The 19,632-nt window shown below is 50.4% G+C and overlaps 1 protein-coding gene across 1 annotated transcript in view; it reads left to right on the forward strand.

Moving 5' to 3' along the window:
• The window catches only part of LOC122363169 (unconventional myosin IC-like), a 117,748-nt gene extending 98,702 nt beyond the window's left edge, over positions 1-19,046 (forward strand). Inside the window, exons 21-22 of the mRNA XM_043358819.1 lie at positions 266-368; positions 18,265-19,046. Coding sequence (XP_043214754.1) covers positions 266-368; positions 18,265-18,276 — 115 coding nt within the window. The 3' untranslated portion in view covers positions 18,277-19,046. The remainder of the gene's footprint in view (positions 1-265; positions 369-18,264) is intronic.
• The last annotated feature ends 586 nt before the right edge of the window (positions 19,047-19,632 follow it).

Genomic DNA, 19,632 nt, shown 5'->3' on the forward strand with positions numbered 1-19,632 from the left:
TGCGGGGAATTTTGACCCGAGGGCATCTGTCTCTAGTTATTATAAGATCCCTATTGCTACGTGTGGTTGTGAATTGTGATTGCGTAATTCTACTTTTATTGTGACTATTTGACCTTCGTGTAATTGTTATTGTGTGACCCTCGTGTACCCGTGATTGTGTGACTATGACCCTCGTGTAATTGTGATTGTGTCACCTGTGTGCAGCTGTGGTCACAGTGCGGCTTTGAGTCCTTACTGACGAGCGGCGCCGTCCTTTTTTTGCCAGCCTCACGCACAGTATGAAGGGGGGCAAGGCGGGCACGATCGACCTGGTGCGAAATCCAGCGGCGGCCATCCACAAGGACAAGACGGCCGGTCACCTAGTGGTGGTAAATAGTACAGAGAGCGTCACATAGGCAGCAGAGAGAGAGAGAGCGAGTGCGAGTGCGAGTGCGAGTGCGAGTGCGAGTGCGAGTGCGAGTGCGAGTGCGAGTGCGAGTGCGAGTGCGAGTGCGAGTGCGAGTGCGAGTGCGAGTGCGAGTGGAGAGGGGGAGAAGGAGAGGGAGAGGGAGAGGGAGAGGGAGAGGGAGAGGGAGAGGGAGAGGGAGGGAGAGGGAGTGGGAGAGAGAGGGAGAAGAGTGGGAGAGAGAGAGAGAGAGAGAGAGAGAGAGGGAGAGAGAGAGAGACGGGGGAAAGAGTGGGAGGGAGAAGGAGAGGGAAATGGAGGCCTTTTCGCCCGTGTGTGGTCGATAGGGTTTAGTCCATACCTACTCAATATCGAACGGTACCTACATAGGTATATTGTGTGGAACAAGAAACGTGAACGCGCACTTGGTGTCTAGTATAACTTGGGAAAGCCTACACCGTAGTAGCAGCCTCTATGTACCGGTGTTGGAGTTGTGAGCCAGGGACCCCAATTTACCCAATTGTTAACAGACCCCACCACAGACCCCACCATAAACAGACCCCACCAGGGCGCGGGTTAAACTCAGCAGTGTCGCCGCACAACGCCCACGTTCCGTTGGTGACAAACATGCACTAGCGGCTTCATGTCACTTCATGAACTCGACAAACCTGCGTTGCTAGGCAACCGACACAGCTGATGCGTACTCTTATCGCCCGCGTCCTGTTCCTGCCTTTGCCCTACGATGGCCTTTAAATAAGTTTCGGGCCCAGCCAAGGCTATATAAACCAGGTAGAACGCTCCCGAAGAAAAAGTGGTGACAAGCAATATTTAGTTGCCGCGACCCTCACTTGTTCAAGACTATATCCGCAAGCAGCATTTACAAGCTAGCGGAAATCGACCAATCGGCGTTCGGCAATACTCAACGCTGATTGGCCCGATGCTCGTGACGAAATTGCGGGGGACTGCAGCTATTGCCCTATGGCGTTTCATTGACTTATGACTTTTGAAGGGGATTTATATCAGTTTTTGTTGGGTTTGAGGCCATTTTTGAGCTTGGATATTCTTTCCGTGACTTTTGACTATGTAATAATGACATTTAATCATGATATTTTTTTTATACTGCCGGTGTCACATCGGCCAAAAAGACCGTAAGTACATGGGATAGACGGCCACTGCTGATGGGGCCACACATGCCGGCGTGTGGTCATCGGAGGCCCATGAGGGCTCGACATAGGCCCATTATGGGTCGGTATAGGTCCGGCGGGTCCAGTGCAGGCCTATCCAAGGCCATATATAGAAGGTACAGTCACTCCCCCGCCGACCAATCAGAGACAGATCCTGAGTGACGTCATCCCTGATGCTCGCAAGGGGTACTCCATTCCTTAACAACGTAAAAATGACAAACTTCATTTGAAGATTATTGATGCTATTTTTCACATATTGCTCAACCGTTGATGTCACTCGAAAGCCCAACTAATTTTCTAGCGACAAAAAAGAGCAGCAATATGCTAAGAAATGGCCGGTTTTGAAGATATAGGCGATTCAAAAACCCTCTGCAGTAGCGGAAAAGGAACGTAAAAACGCATCGAGCTTATATTTTTACTATAAATAAATCATTTTTCAGTATGTTTTTAGATAACGTATTGATATGATGAATAACTTTATTACAATATTTTTATTATTTGTAACTTTATTTCAAAATAATATTTTCAAAAATGGCAGCTGTTGGCAAGAAGCTTGGAAGCGATTGTGGCGCACCACGCCATTATTGTCTTGAGGCACCCTTATGATGTCATCAAAAGTGGAGTGACATGGGCCTGGGCCTATCAGGGGCCGGTGCTGACCCAACAGGGCCCAGTGGCATATAATGTAAGGCTGTCTAGGGACGTTGAGGGCTCATGGGGGCCATATAGGACCATTAAGGACCACCTAAGCCAATCAGGGGTCCATTTAGGCCAATAAAGGCACTTCAGGGGACTTGAAGGGGCCATTCAAGAGCCGTGGTGGGGCCACGAGGGGACGGCATTGGCCCATCAGGTGCAGTCAGGGGATGTTGTACGGGTATCTCAGTGGCCATTTGGGCATATCAGTGACCAATTTAGACCCAGCAGGGGGTTTTGTAGACCTATTAGGGGCTGGTGATGGCTCATCAGGGGCCAGCGTGAGTCCATCGGGGCACGACATATGCCCATCAGAGGTAATTACGGGCCCACGCTGAACAATGATGGCCCTTCAACGGCCCCTAATGGATCTACATTGACCCATGTTCGTATGCCCCTATGATAGGCCTACTCAGACCCCGGATGGACGTTCCCGGCCTCTGATGACCCTATACTGGATCCTGGTGGCCGGTGGGGCTCTAAGAGTCTCCAATAACCTTTCGTCAACCCATTATTACCATACGCTGGCACTAGGGGCCCCACATTAGCCGCAGGGCAGTCCGTGTCATGACAGCATGTCTTTTCGGCCGATATTACATCGGTAATATTGATTAAAAAATCATGATTTTATGGTGTCATTATATAGCTAACAGTCATAAGAAATATATGTCAACTCGAAAACAGCTCGAAACAGCATATAATCTCAAAGAAACCCCTCCGAAATCCAAAAGCCTATTCGGATCCATAGAGAATAGCTGCGGTCCCCCGCAATTTCGTCACGAGCATCGGGCCAATCAGCGTCGAGTACTGCCGAGCGCTGATTGGTGGATTTTGCGCTAGCGCGTAAGTACTGCTCGCGGAACAAGAATTCGTCGACAATCCTCCACAAACGTCTGTCACCACTTTTCGTAATGCTAAACAGCCGGAGTGTACCCCCCTGGGCCCAGCCATGAAGGAGTTGAAATTTCAGCCTGCAACGCGGTGTGTTCAGTGCTGTGTTATTGGGATGTCCACTTTTGTAGTCATTAACCAATCTGCCCTGTGATTGCTTCAGGCTGCTAATTAATCGTAACATAGTTTGCGCATTCCCGGTCAGGATGGGCGAAACGCAGAAGAGAACAGTGATTTGGTTCATAGTATTGCATAAAAAGGGCTTCAAGCGTTATTCACCAAAAGTTAGTGACAACACATGCTGAAGTTCGTCTTTCTTACAGTAGCGTTTAAAAGTGGGCATCTCTGCATTCAATTTTGGACCACATCTCATTAACCCGCGCCCCACTGGGGTCTGCGTAGGTATAACACGTAGGCGTAGGCGAGGGTCGGCGCTCCCCTCGCCCGGGCGGTGGTTAGGGGGCACCCCCGGGAAAGATGATTTTCCGGGGGTGCGGGCGGGGGCTCGCGGCCCGTCTGGAGCGCCGGGGAGGTATCCACCAGATCTCCCCGGCCCGGGGAGGTATCCCACAGCTCTCCCCGGGGCCGGGACGGCATATGCCATGGAACGGCACCGTCCCGGTCTGGCCAGACGGGCCGCCGTACAAAGTTAGGGGGAGGCCGCAGGCTGGCGGAGCGCGTGTGGTCCAGCTATAGTGGTCGGAGGGTCTGTCGGGGCGGCGGGGTTGCGCGTGGGACCTGGTGTGTGTGTGTGTTTATTTCGGTGATGCTCTGTTTCGTTTTGTTTTGTTGAAGAGGTGCCTCGTAATAAGTTTATGCTTTTGCACCAATTCAACTTTATTTCTGTCCATTGTCCATGCCCATAATCATGAATAAACGACAAACAAACAAACAAACAACACGCCCTACTGGGGGGGGGGGCTCTCCATAGCCCCCTCCTAACTCCGAAACTACTGGGCCGATCGTCAAAATTCAAACGGTGTCTGATAGCCCAGGAAAAACTGTCGAGCGAAACCTAATTTCATTGACCTCGAGGTCACTGATGACGTCACAAGGTCAGGTCAAAGTAAAAATTATTAACATTTTGGCTTGCTCACATTTTGGGCTCTGGCCGCCGTCTTAGAAGTCAGATCAGGCTCATTTTTGGTTTACACACTCGTTAACAGATGTTTTAGATACCCTGAGGGTACCAAACATGTACTTTGATTTTCAGGTCAGGATCAGGTCATCACAGGTCACGGAAATATTATATTATGCGTCGGTCACGTGACACATGTTTATGGTCCATTTAGGCCATATATTTCGAATTTGATGTCGTTTGTGTCATTCGAGGTCATTTTCAGTTTAATTTAGCTTAGGTCAGGTCACTTTCAGGTCAAAAAAGGTCAAATTTTGAAGTTAAAATTTTTCAACAACAAAGGTGTATTTGATGCAGTTTGAGCTCAGGAACAAGATAGTGCTATTTATATTGGTGCACGATGTCAAATACGTACTGAAAAATTGATTTGAAAAAAAATTATAATTGTGATTTTTTTTTGCAATAATGCGTATAACTTGGCCATTTTTGAAGATATTTAGCTAAAACATGCTACAGTAAGTCATAGGTAAGTCATATATTCCGTTTTTTTTTTCGAAAAGTCAAAAAGTTTTGAAAAAACATAAAAATATAAGTTTTGAATTTTATTATTTATAATTTTCGAAATTTTTTGAAATTTTGAAAATCCGTTATAGCAGTTTGATAGCGTAATCTATTCTGAGTCCTATCATGCAAAGAAATTGGATCTAGCTTAAAAACTGAGCTCTTGGGAGCGATTGCCGTGATTGAATGTTTTGCGTCGAAATCGGCCGGACATGACGTCACTCTGACGTCATTTCCGGCCGATCTATGGTAGGTACGAAGTTCAAATTTTGACACGAGGTGTCAAATTGATGCAGCCGAAGGCACTGCAAGTTTAGCGTCGATACGTCAAGCGGTTTGGGAGTTATTGCAGAAAAACGGGAGGGGGGCTATGAATAGTCCCCCCCAGTGGGGCGTGGGTTAAGGGTGACCCCTACAGTGGCCAGCCATCAACAGCATTGACTCAAGGAAATGTGAAAAATGAGTACTTTTAGGTGAAAAATGTCCTGGGTTCTAATAGGGAAGAACAACGCAGCAGAAGCGGAGGTGTCTGTCGGGTACCTCAAACCCATTCTGCATCAGCGTTTTGATATGTTTAACATCTCTGCAAGATGTATCCCCCTTTGCTGACGAGAAAAGGGACGCTCCAAAGGAGGCGTAACGCGAACTTTGTAACCCCTATATCGAAGATCTAAAAAATGTTATTTAACAACTTGTTACCGTGGAGGAATTGTGGGTGTCCGACACGTTGATCCTGGGGGGCGTGACCGAGTAGCGCAAGTAGAAGCACACTGAGTAACGGCCACTAAATGTGGCTGTTACTCAGTGGCGGTGAAGTCTCAAGTTATACTCACTCGACTTCTCAACGTGTTTAAGTCAGTCGGCAAGGTTAAAGTGGTTGCATTTTGGGATGCTGATGGGGTTCCGCTCGTCAACATTCTAAAACAGGGGCGCACAATTGATGATGAATACTACACCTCCCTTCGATAGTGTAGTATTCGAAACTGGGAGCTCTCTTGTCACCATGTTTAACAAACATGTTCTTCATGCCACTGATTCAGGAGCTTGATGACTCTCGCCTCGGCCCCATCCTGTTCGGCCACCATATCCCAGTAGTGGCATACGCTGACGATATTCTTCTGATGTCCGGTAACACGAGTGATTTGCAAGGCATGCTGAATGTTGTTACATTCAGCTCAAGCGAAGCTATAGCTTCGCTTGCTCGCGAAGGAAGCTAGCTTCGCGAGCAAGTGGAGGATAGATTTTGTTCACAATTCGCCTAACATGACAAAAAGTCACAGCTTCATTTTCGGCGCAGAGCTCATTACGCAAATACCCAGCTGGCATCTGTGTGGGCAAACTCTCCGATATCAACCAAAGAGCACCTGGGAGTCCAACTGAGCTCGCAGTTACAGGGCGCTAACCACGTAACTGAACGAATCCGTAGGGGCAGAGGCGCATTTTTCGGTCTGTCCCCAGCTGGTATGTTCAGTCCGCTTCTACCGGGAGCAGACAAAGCCTTTCTCTGGGGTGCGATTGTGTCCCCAACCATGCTCTATGGCTGCTCTATTTCCCTTTTGAGTTCCGCGGATATCGAACGCTCAGAACGGTGGCAGGCAACTGCGCTTAAGGCAGCGTTAAGGCTACCGCGAAGTGCTCATCACTCATCGCTGATGAAAGCACTTAATATCCCCAATGTTCAGGCACTGTTGCGACTTGCGCCGTTCGCAATTTGCTGCCCTCAGGGATGCTTTTGATGGGGACCATCGTCTCCGTGACGTTTTGTTCAGTGCATTAGCGCGAATTTTTTCTGAACACAAGTTCTACGAGACATACTGGCTCGATTGTAAACCATGTGCTCGCTTTGTGTGATGGAAGCCTTGGTAGCATTGTCAGGATCGCTGGCGGCCACGTATCGCCCGAGTGGGTAACATGTCCTACTGTCCCCTGTGGCTTAACCGACTCACTACGATGGCTAATGGCCCAGAACGATACTTGTGCCTGGAGCCTCGTCAGACTGTTGACATGCGATGCTTTCAATCAAGGCCATTCATAGGCCTCATCGGCTGAAAAACTGATCGAGGACAGACTAGGAAAGCTGACAAAAAGTGTGCGTCTGATCCACGACCTCGCACATGCGCACATGACCGGGGTGACGATAACCTAAGCGGTGAGCTGTGGTTTCAAGTTGTTGTCGCACCCACTTTTTTCTCCGAACCTTGCACCGTCTGGTTGCCATCTCTTACCCAACATAAGGACATTGCTTAGCAGTGGCAACTTCGCTGACAGCAGGGAGACACAACCAGCCGTCATCGACCGTGCCGGATGGGTCCGAAACCCACTTGAGCATGGAGGCCCTGAGGGCTCTCGCGAAGCGCTGCGCGAAATTTTTTAGACTTAACGGTGTTTATTTGAACAAATGAACAAATTTGGTCTAATAAGTACAGAGACGCCGCATCTCTGCTCCTTCATGGTCGGGCCCGGAACTTTTTGAAAGCACCTCGTAAGCTCTTGAGATCCATTGCCGTAGTCGTTATGCGCCAGCCGCGGCCACAGCGCCGGGCGCGACGCTCACTTCAGAGAACTAAAGCCAGCGAGAGCATGTATTTCGATGAAAATAGCGCAGTATGAAAATATAGTGTCGCCGACTCTGTGGCTCCCCGAAAATGGGCGCACGAGCCTATGCCAGAATTTGTTATAGGTCACGTGCCGAGGTCAACGAATGTGCGTAAAAATGATAGTTTCGAAAATGAGGTCGATAGAATTTGGCGAGTGTGAATACATTTATGAAGTGATCCGGTAAATACGTTTCGATTCGCTCGTTTTAACACATCGATTTAAACGATCTAACGTAACGTACTCGTTCGTATCATCGGAAATGTCAAAGTAATTCGCGACATTTTTTGGTCCTCCGGGCCGGATCGCTTAACGTTCGATATCGTGAAATACTTGCGCTCGATTTTGCATGTCTCTGACGTTTAACGTAATGAGCATGAGGCATGCCCTTCTCGAGCTGTAACGTAAGCCTTTTGCACAGTCTGTTTTTGTAATTGTCTTTCCGACAATGGATAGTGCTTCGTTAAGAAAACTGAGAAGTCGAAAGAAGGCTCAGTTTACAAGACTGTGTAAACGGGCTGATACTTTGATCGACACATCGGGAAGCCGAAGCCAAATCGAAGGCTTACTTAAAGAGCTTGATGAGGCTCTAGACGCTGTAAGTGAAGTGAATGACAGCTACACGGACAGCCTAAAAGATGACGACCGTGAAAAGGATCAGACCGAAGAATACATGACAGACGTCGAAGAAGCACATCAGAAGATTTGTGAACGCATTCGTGAACACTTAAGATCCCGTGGGGAATTAGCGTCGTCAGAGTCAGGAACAAGCAAAACAACTTCGAAGTCACAGTCTGCTGTCTCCAGTCGGTCAAGTCGATCTGCGGCCGCAAAGGAAGCCGAAATCGGAGCATCCCTGAAACGAATGGAGCTCAGTCAGCTCGAACTACGGATAGAAGAAGAAAGAAAAAGAGACGAGCTGAAAGAGAACTTAGAGAGGCAGAGACGAGAGATAGATCGAGAGGCACGAATCGCCGAAGCCAGAGATGCTGCACATCTCGCAGCAAGAGAAGCGGAGCTGCGTAAGGCAGCAGAAAATGAACTTCAGTGGGAACGGCGGCACGATTTTGACGGCGAAAACGAACTCGCTGGACCTTCTCAAGAACAAGAACGAGTTGGAACAGCAGAAGAAGGACTTGCAATCGAAGCTGACACCCCTGTGGCTGATAAGTCTCAAACGGAAACTGGTAATCGGCCGGCGCCGGAGCTGACTCGGGGTCAGACAGCTACATCATGGATATTGGAAGCTGCGAACAGGCCACAAGACACAGAACCGCCGAGAAATGGTCACTCGGGCTATCGGAGTGTCCCGCAGATTCAGCTCCCAAAGTTTAGCGGTAAGGCCACTGAGTGACCCCAGTGGATTGGCCTTTTTAAATCGCTCATCCACGACCAGCCAGGCCTATCGGACGCTGAAAAACTCGCCCATCTCCAGGCATCCGTAACTGGTCTGGCTAAGCAGGCTGTTGAAGGAATGATGTTCGATGCAGCGCTGTATCCTTCCGCTCTACAAGCTCTGATGAAACGATTCGGGAGAGAAGACGATATCGTGAGCGCAAGCCTCAGTGCCGTCTTCAACACGTCTCCAATGAAAAATGTGGACCCGGTCATGCTGGAAAAGCTACACGCCGCCGTTCACTCCGCGGTCACAGTGCTGAACGCCATGGGTTTCCACGGAGACCTTAACAGTACTGAGAACCTACGTCGCATCATTTTCAAACTTCCGAATGACTTGAAAAGAGAGTGGGGACGTGAGGTCATCAAAATGGAGCCGGAGCGCCCAAACATGACACACTTTGATAGCTGGCTGGGACTGCAAGTTCGAATCGCAATGGCCGTTCCTGCTCAGCCGCAAGATCGCAACATGGCACGCCCCAGTTCTGACTTCAGGCGCGCGCCCCGCACTCACTCGACATCGGTTGCTGTAACGACGACTCCTGAGGTCAGTGACAAGAGCGCAACACGTCGACAGCAAGTCAGTCACAACGAGCAGCCCTGCTGCTGTGGGGAGCGACACGATCTCGCCGTTTGTCCGTCCTTCCTGCAAAAATCGCCAAATGACCGCGCTAAGTTTGTCGCTGAAAGCGGGCGCTGCTTCCTCTATCTTCAGCCCGATCATCGGTCTCGACAGTGCCGATCCACGCAAAAATGCGGAGAGAACAGGTGCCAGGGAAGGCACCATCACCTGCTCCACGGCAGCGAAAGAATCTTCTCTCGTGCAGCCGGCACTGAGGAACGTTCAAACAGAACAGTGGCAGCAGCCTCAGGTCTCGGAGGGACGACACTGCTACAAATAGTACCTGTGCGTGTACATGGCGAACACAGCTGCATCGACACATTCGCCGCTCTCGATTCCGGTGCACAGACCTCGCTGTGCACGGAAAATCTGGCGAAAAAGCTCAAACTGACGGGTGAATCGGAGTCGCTCCGTCTTAACAGTATCGAAGGAGCCGGGCCACAGAGAATCGCTCTGAGAACGTCCATGAAAATCACCCCCCTGGCTCGGGAATCGGAAGAAACAGAAGTCATGGCAAATGAAGTGTGGACAGTACCGAGGCTGAATATTCCCGTGCCATACATCAGCAGCTCAGCACGTTCGCAGTGGCGTCATGTGGAGGGGCTTGACGTCGCGCTTCCGAGGCCAGAGCAGGTGGAGGTCCTTCTTGGAGCAAACATTATCGAAGGAATCATCCAGCGCGAGGTTCGAATCGGAGAGCCTGGCCAGCCTGTGGCCATAAAGACGCACTTTGGATGGGCTTTGACCGGAACGATAACAAACCTCGTTCCATCGTCAGAACATCACGTGATGCATGTTCATCGGAGCCCAGCACAGGACCTCGATCTGACCAACCTGGTTCAGAAGTGGTGGGACATGGAGACTTTTGGAACAACACACTCCAAGGTGAAGCCTACATCGTATGAAGACCAAAGAGCTCTGAAAATCCTTGAAGAAACGGTCGAGCTGGTGGACGGGCGCCTTGAAGCCCCACTGCTGTGGAAAGACGATGACGTCTCGCTGCCGGATAACCGTCTCGGTGCGCTCCGTCGACTCGAGCGAACCGAGAAATCTCTCCATAGAAGTCCAGAGACAAGAAAGAAATACCAAGAAACTATCGAAAGCTACGTGCAACTCGGTCACGCCCGAAAGCTCGAAGAATCGGAAGTGTTGAAACCGAGCTCAAAACGCTGGTACCTGCCGCATCATGCGGTTCGCAATCCAAACAAGCCGGACAAAATACGGGTCGTATTCGACGCGGCCGCCAAGTTCAGTGGCACGTCCCTGAACGATCACCTGTTGACTGGACCCGATCTCCTGCAGGACCTACCTGGGCTGCTCATTCGGTTTCGTGAGCGGCCAGTCGCAATCGCTGGAGACATCGACCAGATGTTCCACCAGGTGCAAATTCTACAGCGTGACCGACCAGCCCTCAGCTTCTTGTGGAGGGACATGGAGCGGAACAGACCTCCTGACACGTATGAAATGAACAAAGCGATATTCGGAGCCAAATGCTCACCAGCAATCGCCAGTTTTGCACTGCAACTAGTCATCAAGAACGGCTCTGAGCTTACGCTCTCTCGTGATGAGGCCGCTGTAGTGGCAAGGCAGTTCTATATGGACGATTTCGTTACATCAGAGAACTCCGTGGAGACGGCTAAAGTGATGCTCCATACTGTCGTCAAACTGGTCGCTGAAGGTGGATTCAAGCTTCGGAAGTGGGTCAGCAATTCACGAGAGGTGATGGAGTCAGTAGCACCTGAAGACAGGGCTCATGCCAAAACAGATATGTCCATGCCGCTGCCGTCCGAGCGTGTCCTTGGTATAGCCTGGGATCCAGAGACAGACATGATCGGTGTTCATCGACCAGAAAAACGCACTGCCCCGCCTACCAAACGCGGAGTTCTAGCCACCACGGCATCGATCTTTGACCCACTCGGCCTGGTCGCACCGTTCACCCTTCGAGCGAAACTTCTCATGCAAGATCTCTGGAAACAGCAGCTGTCATGGGACTCTGAGCTGAATGAAAACGATACACATCGATGGACGGCATGGAAGATGGAAGCTGAGCAGCTCTCCCGACTGAGGATCCCCCGCTGTTTTGCTACGCCGGAGAGTGAAGTCGTTCGAAGAGAGCTCCATATCTTCAGCGACGCGTCGGAAGCGGCATTCGGTGCCGTCGGCTACCTCAGGCAGATCGACTCGACCGGCACAATCGCCTGCTCGCTGGTGATGAGTCGGACAAGAGTGGCACCGCTGAAAATGCTGACCATTGTGCGGTTAGAGCTGCAGGGCGCGGTTTTGGCCACACGACTGCATGGCAGCATACAGTCGGCCCTCACGATTCAAGTGAACCAGACGTTCTACTGGACCGACAGTGAAGTAGTTCTCGGCTATATCAACAATGAGGCTCGACGGTTCCAGACCTTCGTCGCAAACAGAGTAGCCGAGATCAGAAGCCGATCGGAACCATATCAGTGGAGGCATGTCCCTGGTTCCCTGAACCCAGCAGACGAATGCTCCAGAGGCCAGCCGCTTTCCGAGATCGACTCTGACAGCCGGTGGTTCCGGGGTCCAAACTTTCTCTACAGACCGGAAATTGAATGGCCTTCTGCTCCCAAAACGGCCCAACCAAGTGCTAGCGATCCTGAAGTCAAAACGGTGGGCTCCGTGACCGTTGGACAGTCAGTTCCGACACTGCTGGTCGACCCGGCTCGCCACTCGTCGTGGACCCGCTATAGGCGTGTTACCGCCTGGGTATTGCGCTTCGCCTGCAACTTCATCGCCAGACACTCAGCTCAGTATCGAGACTGTGGCAACAACGGACCACTGTCTGCAGAGGAGCTGCGACTCGCTGAAATCCACATCCTCAAAGCAACTCAGCAGGACGCATTCAAGTCGGAAATCGACCTGCTCTCTCGTGGGAAGTCGGTGTCTGTCAGTAGCACTCTGCTTCAGCTTACGCCGCTGCTGGATTCAAGCGGAGTCATTCGAGTTGGAGGACGGCTGCAAGCAAGTCAACTTCCATTCTCAGCCAAGCACCCGGCTCTCCTACCAAGACGACACGAGGTTACTCGGCTCATAGTGACTTCAGTTCACCGTCAAGTGCTTCACTCGGGAGTCGACCACACGCTGAATGAGCTTCGGCAGGTGTATTGGATTCCGAAGGCGAGGAGCACCATCAAGTCATACCTACGAGGATGCGCCGTTTGCAAGAAACTGCGCAGCCGCCCCCAGGCCCCTCTGATGGGAGACCTGCCTGAAGCGAGATTTGATTCTCAGCACGCTTTCAGCTCAGTCGGACTGGATTTTTTCGGTCCTCTCCAAGTGCGTGTAGGCCGCAGGACGGAGCGTCGGTACGTCTTGCTTATCACCTGTCTGGCGTCAAGAGCGCTACATTTGGAGACCACCCCGTCTCTCGACACTGATAGTTTCCTGCTAGCACTCCGCCGTTTTATCGCTCGGCGCGGGAAACCAGCTCAGATATTCAGTGACAACTGGAAAAGTTTCAAGAGAGCCGATAAGGAGCTTCGTGATGCTCTCAGAAACTGGAACAACGAACAAATAAGCAACACGATGGCACAGAAGAACATCAAGTGGAGCTTCAACCCGCCTGGCAGTCCTCACATGGGTGGATGCTGGGAGAGACTGGTGTCTTCAGTGAAAAGAGCACTACGCGTCGTCCTGGGCAACCAGCTCGTCACAGATGAAGTTCTCAGCACTGTTCTCATGGAGGTCGAGTTCATGTTGAACAGTCGGCCGCTCACGTATGTGAGCACCGATGCAGATGATCCAGAGGCCTTGACTCCGAACCATTTGATTCTCGGTCGCGACTCTCCCAGTCTCGCTCCAGGCATGTTTTCTGGGGAACAACTGAGTTTCCGGAGACGATGGCGTCATGCTCAGCAGCTTGCAGAGCACTTTTGGAAACGCTGGCACAAAGAGTATCTGCCAACCCTGATGAAGAGGACCAAATGGTCGCGAGAGAGCCGACGAGTTCAGGTGGGCGACGTTGTGCTAGTCACCGACAACAACTTGCCGCGTGGAAGATGGCCGCTAGCACGAGTGGTGAAGGTCTTCCCCGGTTCCGACGGTCGCGTTAGAACGGTGGAGCTGAAGACTAAGAGCGGCACATACGTGCGACCGGTAGTCAAACTGTGCGTATTGGATGCCTCGGATGAGGAATAGGATGTCCAAAGTTCAACGTTCGAACGCAGTGTTAGTAGAATGCGTTCATGCGATTAGTGCTATGTTTTGTATTTTGTAGCCGGCGCGTGTGTAGTTAACGACCGTTTCCGCAGTGAGGGGGGAGGATGTCGCCGACTCTGTGGCTCCCCGAAAATGGGCGCACGAGCCTATGTCAGAATTTGTTATAGGTCACGTGCCGAGGTCAACGAATGTGCGTAAAAATGATAGTTTCGAAAATGAGGTCGATAGAATTTGGCGAGTGTGAATACATTTATGAAGTGATCCGGTAAATACGTTTCGATTCGCTCGTTTTAACACATCGATTTAAACGATCTAACGTAACGTACTCGTTCGTATCATCGGAAATGTCAAAGTAATTCGCGACATATAGGAAAGTGCACAGATAACAGTAGTACTACTGTTATCCGTGGAAAGTGCCATGAAAATGTCGCTATATTACGCTGTAGTTCGCTAGCTGAGCAACACATCTCTGTATTCTGTATCCATGGCGGAGAAAATTGGACCCATGGGATTTAGCTATGGAGGAAAAAATATCGATCAGCTGAAGCACGGATTTCGATGGAAAGTAGCGCAGTATGCAAAACTGCGCTTCCTAAGAATAGGCAAGTTAAATGAAAATGTCGCTCTACTACACTGTAGTTCAGTAACTGAAAAACATACCTCAGTATTTTTTATCAATGGGGGAGAAAAATTCGACCCGGGATTGGGACATAAAAGAAAGAAATATTTGCAGCACCTTATGAAAGTAAGACACATTAATCCAGTTATATTTGCATTGAGTCTGATGAAACAATGTAGCTATCCTACGGCAAACATCATAATGTGTGGCATATCTTTAGACATATTTTGACCATGTAGGTATTGTAGGTATGATACAATCTGTATTGCTGATAAACATTTTATCTTTTGCTGCCAAAGTCCGGTATTATTTGTTCCCAAATATGGGTTAAAAGTACGTAAGGCAGGGGTCGGCAAATGGTGGAGCATGCCCCCTTTGGGGGTAATGGAGCCCTTTCGGTGGGGGTAATGAGGGATTCTGAGAAAGCCTATCTTTTTAGAGTTTGTAGCTCCAGTGATGGAGCCATCATGACTGTTGCATCCCAGGGTTCAAAGATTAGCCCAGGCCAAAGGCACAGCACACATTGATTAGATACCAATTTTCACGTACCTGCTCGCCTCACCATCTCACCCCTCCGTACAGTCGTTCAAAAGCAGCTGCAACTTTTAACCGTCGCCCGTCTGTTGGCGTTTCAACAGCCGCTAACGTAAGGGGGAGGAGTCGATCGGACCCCCGCGGCCTCTCGGACTCTGATATGGAGCTGTGCATAAAAAAGACGAGCGTGCTACCCGTGACCATAGGAAGCCGCTGCTGCCCATTTTTAAGGTCCTTGGTCATTCCGTCTCATTCAAGAGGGCAATGATAAGTGTCGAGAAAATCGGGACCCGCTATAACTTCTTGAAGTGAGATTTTATGGCTCAAGATGATCTCCAGAAAAAGCTCATAAGCCAACGGTCATTATGGGTCCAGAGGCCAGTTTTACCAACAGAAAAATAGCCGCCTGCCGGAATTTTTGCCTAAAGATCGTTTCACATATGGAGCGTAAACGGTAAAGCCCTATCCGCTTACGAGCCCATCGCGTTTACGCTCCGTATGTGAAGCGGTCTTGAGGCAAAAATTCCGGCAGGCGGTTATTTTTCTGTTGGTAAAACTGGTCTCAGGTCATGATATTTTCCGGGCTGGTGAAAAAAAAAATGATGGGCTCGAGGGTACAATTTGGTCGTGATCCAATGCCTTTTACGTGAACTTTTAACGAAAAACCACCCGCCGCCCCTATACGTACAAGGGTTAAATGGGATATAGCATAGGCGGCGGAACGGGGAGGGCACCGGGGCACCGTGCACCCTTTGATTTTTGCATTTTAACATTAGTCCTATGGGCGTTGCATGGAAAGAATGGGACCAAAAGTCGGCAGTGCTCCCCCCCCCCTCCCCCTTAATTGAAGGTGTTCCGCCGCTACTGGGATATAGGCATTAAATGTTTTGTGGAGGAAGTGTCATGTTTTAAATTTGATGCATTGGAAATGCACAAATACCCAAAGAGTTCCAGGACGGTATGGAATTTCAGTAAACTTGGTTGTGTCAGCAATGGGGTCTGGTAGGTGGGGGTAATGGCCCTGCCTGGCGCCCAAAAAGGGGGCACGACCCCGAATGACCTGCCGACCACTGACGTAAGGGAAAACGGATATTACTTGAATTAATTGCAGTAAGCCGACATTTTCAGTTAAAGGGACTATCCCACCTTTAACATGGGGTTTGAGTTGAGATAGCCAAGTTTGCGGCGAGGTTCAGAAACCACTATCTATCTAGGTTGCAGCCCCCGCGGCCTCTTGGTGTTGAAGAAATTCGTTCCCTTCATTTGAAAATGGGCCTTGTGCAAGGCCCTATCTTCAACATGGAGCTACCGTTAGTGTGACGTCACCTCGTTTAGTCATTCTGATTTAAATGGGTTTGTTCTTTGAAAAATCGCTTAAAACTTGGTCTGAACTTTGTTGTGGTGCCTACAGAGTAAAAAGAATCAGCTTTATGACAGTAATGTGGCCTGGGGAAGGAGGTAATTTTGGGCTGTGACGTCACATATTTGAAAGTTTGTGTTTGGAATATGGGAAGCCTAAGATGTTTAATGAAAAATAAATGCCAGAACCGTGTTCCTGGTCATCCAATCTATAGAGTCGGGCACAATTTAACTGGTTTTAACAACATTTTAGAAGGTGGGATAGTCCCTTTAATCGTTAGGTCTCCACACTGGGACGTTTTCATCGAAAGTTTGGCCGCCGCGAGACCTAAGTGCATGAGTAGCCGATAGTCGGCGCCACCGTCGCACTCGGTCGCAACTGGCAACTGCAGTATACTGGCAAAAACGGAGCTATTATGATACCGCTTGTTGGTAAATGGTAACTAAGTGTGACGTACTTCATAAATGGACGCCGCATAGAAAACTAACCGTTTAATGAGGAAATTGACTTAGATTATACTCATAATAACAATATGAACCCCAATGACCGCTTCTATATGGAGTTTGCACCGTAACGTTCAATGATTTGCATCAATCGGCCGAACATGACGTCACTCTGATGTCATTTTCGGCCCATCGAAGCTACGAAGTTATGTTAGGACACGAGTTTTCAAATTGATGCAGGCGAAGGTACTGAAAGTTTTGTGTTGATTCGTCCGGCGGTTTAAAAGATATTGAAGAAAAACGACAGGGGGGGGGGGGGCTAAAAATGCCCCCCGTGGGGCGCCAGTTAACCCGTGCATGGCTGGGGGGGGGGCTCTACAGATCATCCCTCCCGTTTTTCTGCAATATCTTCTGCAGCACAGAACGTATCAACACGAAACCTGCAGTACCTTTAACTGCATCGTTTTGACACCTTTTGTCCTAATAATAAATTCGTAAATATATTACGGTTTTACTCATATGGTTGAGCATGCGCTGTTGCAGAAAGTCGGAGCCGGGATCGCAACTAGGATGAATTGGTGCACCATGTCTTAAATGTCTATCCTTGATTTTATTTCTGCCAATTTATAGTTACGGCATGTGGTGTGACATAAGTAAGAGTTTAGCACCCTTTGCGATAAGATACATACAATATATCCATTATCCACGAACGATCGTTTGCAAAAGAAAACGCATAACATGACCAGGACGTGCGTATGTGCATTACCTTTCACGTGTAATGCCTTTGTATTTTTTCATATGCATTATGAAAGGAAGGTATTTTAGGTTCCCACACTCGAAAATCGTTCCCGGGCCCTTGCTTATGTTACTAATAATTGTTGAGCTGGTTTGCCAAGCGTGCATAATTTACAGATTAATAGAGGCAGCTATTGTAGATTCGACTAACAGCAGGTATCCTATTCCGCAGTGAGCGTTGACTTCTGAGGAGCTGAACAGGTTCAGAAATCAGGGTGGCCGTTCGGCCGCCGTGTAGTGGCTTGGTGTGATAGATTGATATGTAGCATGGCATATGTGCTGGCATGGTCTTACATAAAGGCACTTGTTTAAGGTTTATTTCGCGTTTGCATGACCGTGTGATGTTGCCTTTGTTAATAATGCATTCTACAATTTCCATGAATATTTTCCATGCGTCACAATATTTTTCGATGTCGTATTTTCCAATTGTCGTTTGACTGACAAACTGTGCCGATCGGCGGCCGTGAGCACTGGGTACCGGCCAGCGCCGCCGTCCATAGGTGCACATTGACCCCTGGCACGCGACCCGGCTGGCGAGGCGACCTCGGCGCCCCCCATAACCGCCTGCACCTCGGCACCAACTCCTAGTGGTATGCACATTGCACACGGCACCACACCACCCTTCCTGGAAAGCCGGTACGACCCGGCCAAACTTGGCCGCCCAGCCAGCCCTGACGATCGTGTAACTACGGTTGAATGGAGCCTAAAGGCGGACTGCTGTTTCCGGTGCGAGGCGGCAGTCCTTTCTGAGAGTTACTTGTGAGGAGAACTTGTGTTTGATTACATAGGTACTCCGGTGCTGAGAGGTGCATACCTGTTTGTTAGTGTGTACCCCAGTCCCCTCTGAGAGGTCTGATTGGGTACTCGGGTCTTCTGCGGTGCGTGGGTGTCCTGACCCCAGTTTGGTGCTGTTTTCAGACTCACGGCTGAGGACAGTGCTGCAGCGCCGCGGAGTGAGCCGGCGCGGGGACCGGCGGCGGCGGACCCCGCCGCGCGTCCGGTGGTCGGCGGCCGACCCCGCCGCGATTCAGTGCGCCATGAATTCGGCCTGTACTTAGCGATTTAGAGGAATACGGCAGCGGCCTTCGCTGGCCGGCTATGGAACGGCCCGTGCGCAGAGGGCCGGACCAGTGTGCAGGAGCCGCGCAGACGGCCCGGCCGGACCAGTGTGCGCTCACTGCGGGGGCCGCGCAGACGGGGCGCGCCGGACCAGTGTGCGCTCACTGCGGGGGCCGCGCAGACGGCCCGGCCGGACCAGTGTGCGCTCACTGCGGGGGCCGCGCAGACGGCCCGGCCGGACCAGTGTGCGCTCACTGCGGGGGCCGCGCAGACGGCCCGGCCGGACCAGTGTGCGCTCACTGCGGGGAGCCGCGCAGACGGCCCGGCCGGACCAGTGTGCGCTCACTGTGTGGAGCCGCGCAGAGGGGCGCCGGTCGGCCCGGTGGCACTGGTGCGACGCCAGCGGCCCGACCCGCGGTCGTCGCAGAGTCACCGGGCCACCTCGGACCATGTTTCCGCTAGAAGAGCTTCAGCGTAACTTGCAATCATTGTACTGATGCAGGGGAGGTGTTTGTGATTTGGTGCCATGCCTTGTGACCACGAGGAGCTTTATTGTGATGTTTCCCGTCCTGACGTCAAATATACTTCTTAGTGCGGTGAGCTAGCGAGTGCTCATTGTACTCCTTTGCGGAAATGCGCTATAACAGATTGTTAGCTTCGTTGAAAAAGGACAACACTCACGGAACCCTCGCCATGCTGAGCCAAGGTCAATTTTCAAGTTGTCAGTGTTCTCCCATTGACTTATTCTGTGGTACGTCTCAACCGCCTCTGACAGCTTCGTAACATGTTACGAAGGCACCAAAACTACTTCTTAAATGTTCAAATGGTTGCTAAAATCGAATTCAGCTTAAACAAATAGCCTAGAAACATGCATTGCTTGAAAAAGTATACCGAGGTCATCATAAGTCATCATACCTGACCTGACCTGACCTTCAGGTGACATTGACATCACCCTTATGCATGGGAGCAACATCAAATCCATGTTTGAACGCTTGAAACCACGAAAGGACTACAAACGCGCGGCTGATACGAGCCGGCATACGCCGAACCGCGATTCTGGCCAAACATGGTCTCGGAAAGGAGGTCAAAGGTCATTTGGGTCAGGGTCATGAAATATCTAGGGTAGGTAGGTGTAAAATTGATCAACGCGAGGGTGCTGAAAGTTACGTCGCGATCAGCCGCTTTTTACGCGAGTTATTCGCGAAAAAAAAAACCTTAGGGGGGTGC

This window comes from Amphibalanus amphitrite, unplaced genomic scaffold, assembly GCF_019059575.1.
Source record: "Amphibalanus amphitrite isolate SeventyFive unplaced genomic scaffold, NRLGWU_Aamphi_draft 000000F_arrow, whole genome shotgun sequence".
NCBI classification, from domain to species: Eukaryota; Metazoa; Arthropoda; class Thecostraca; order Balanomorpha; family Balanidae; genus Amphibalanus; species Amphibalanus amphitrite.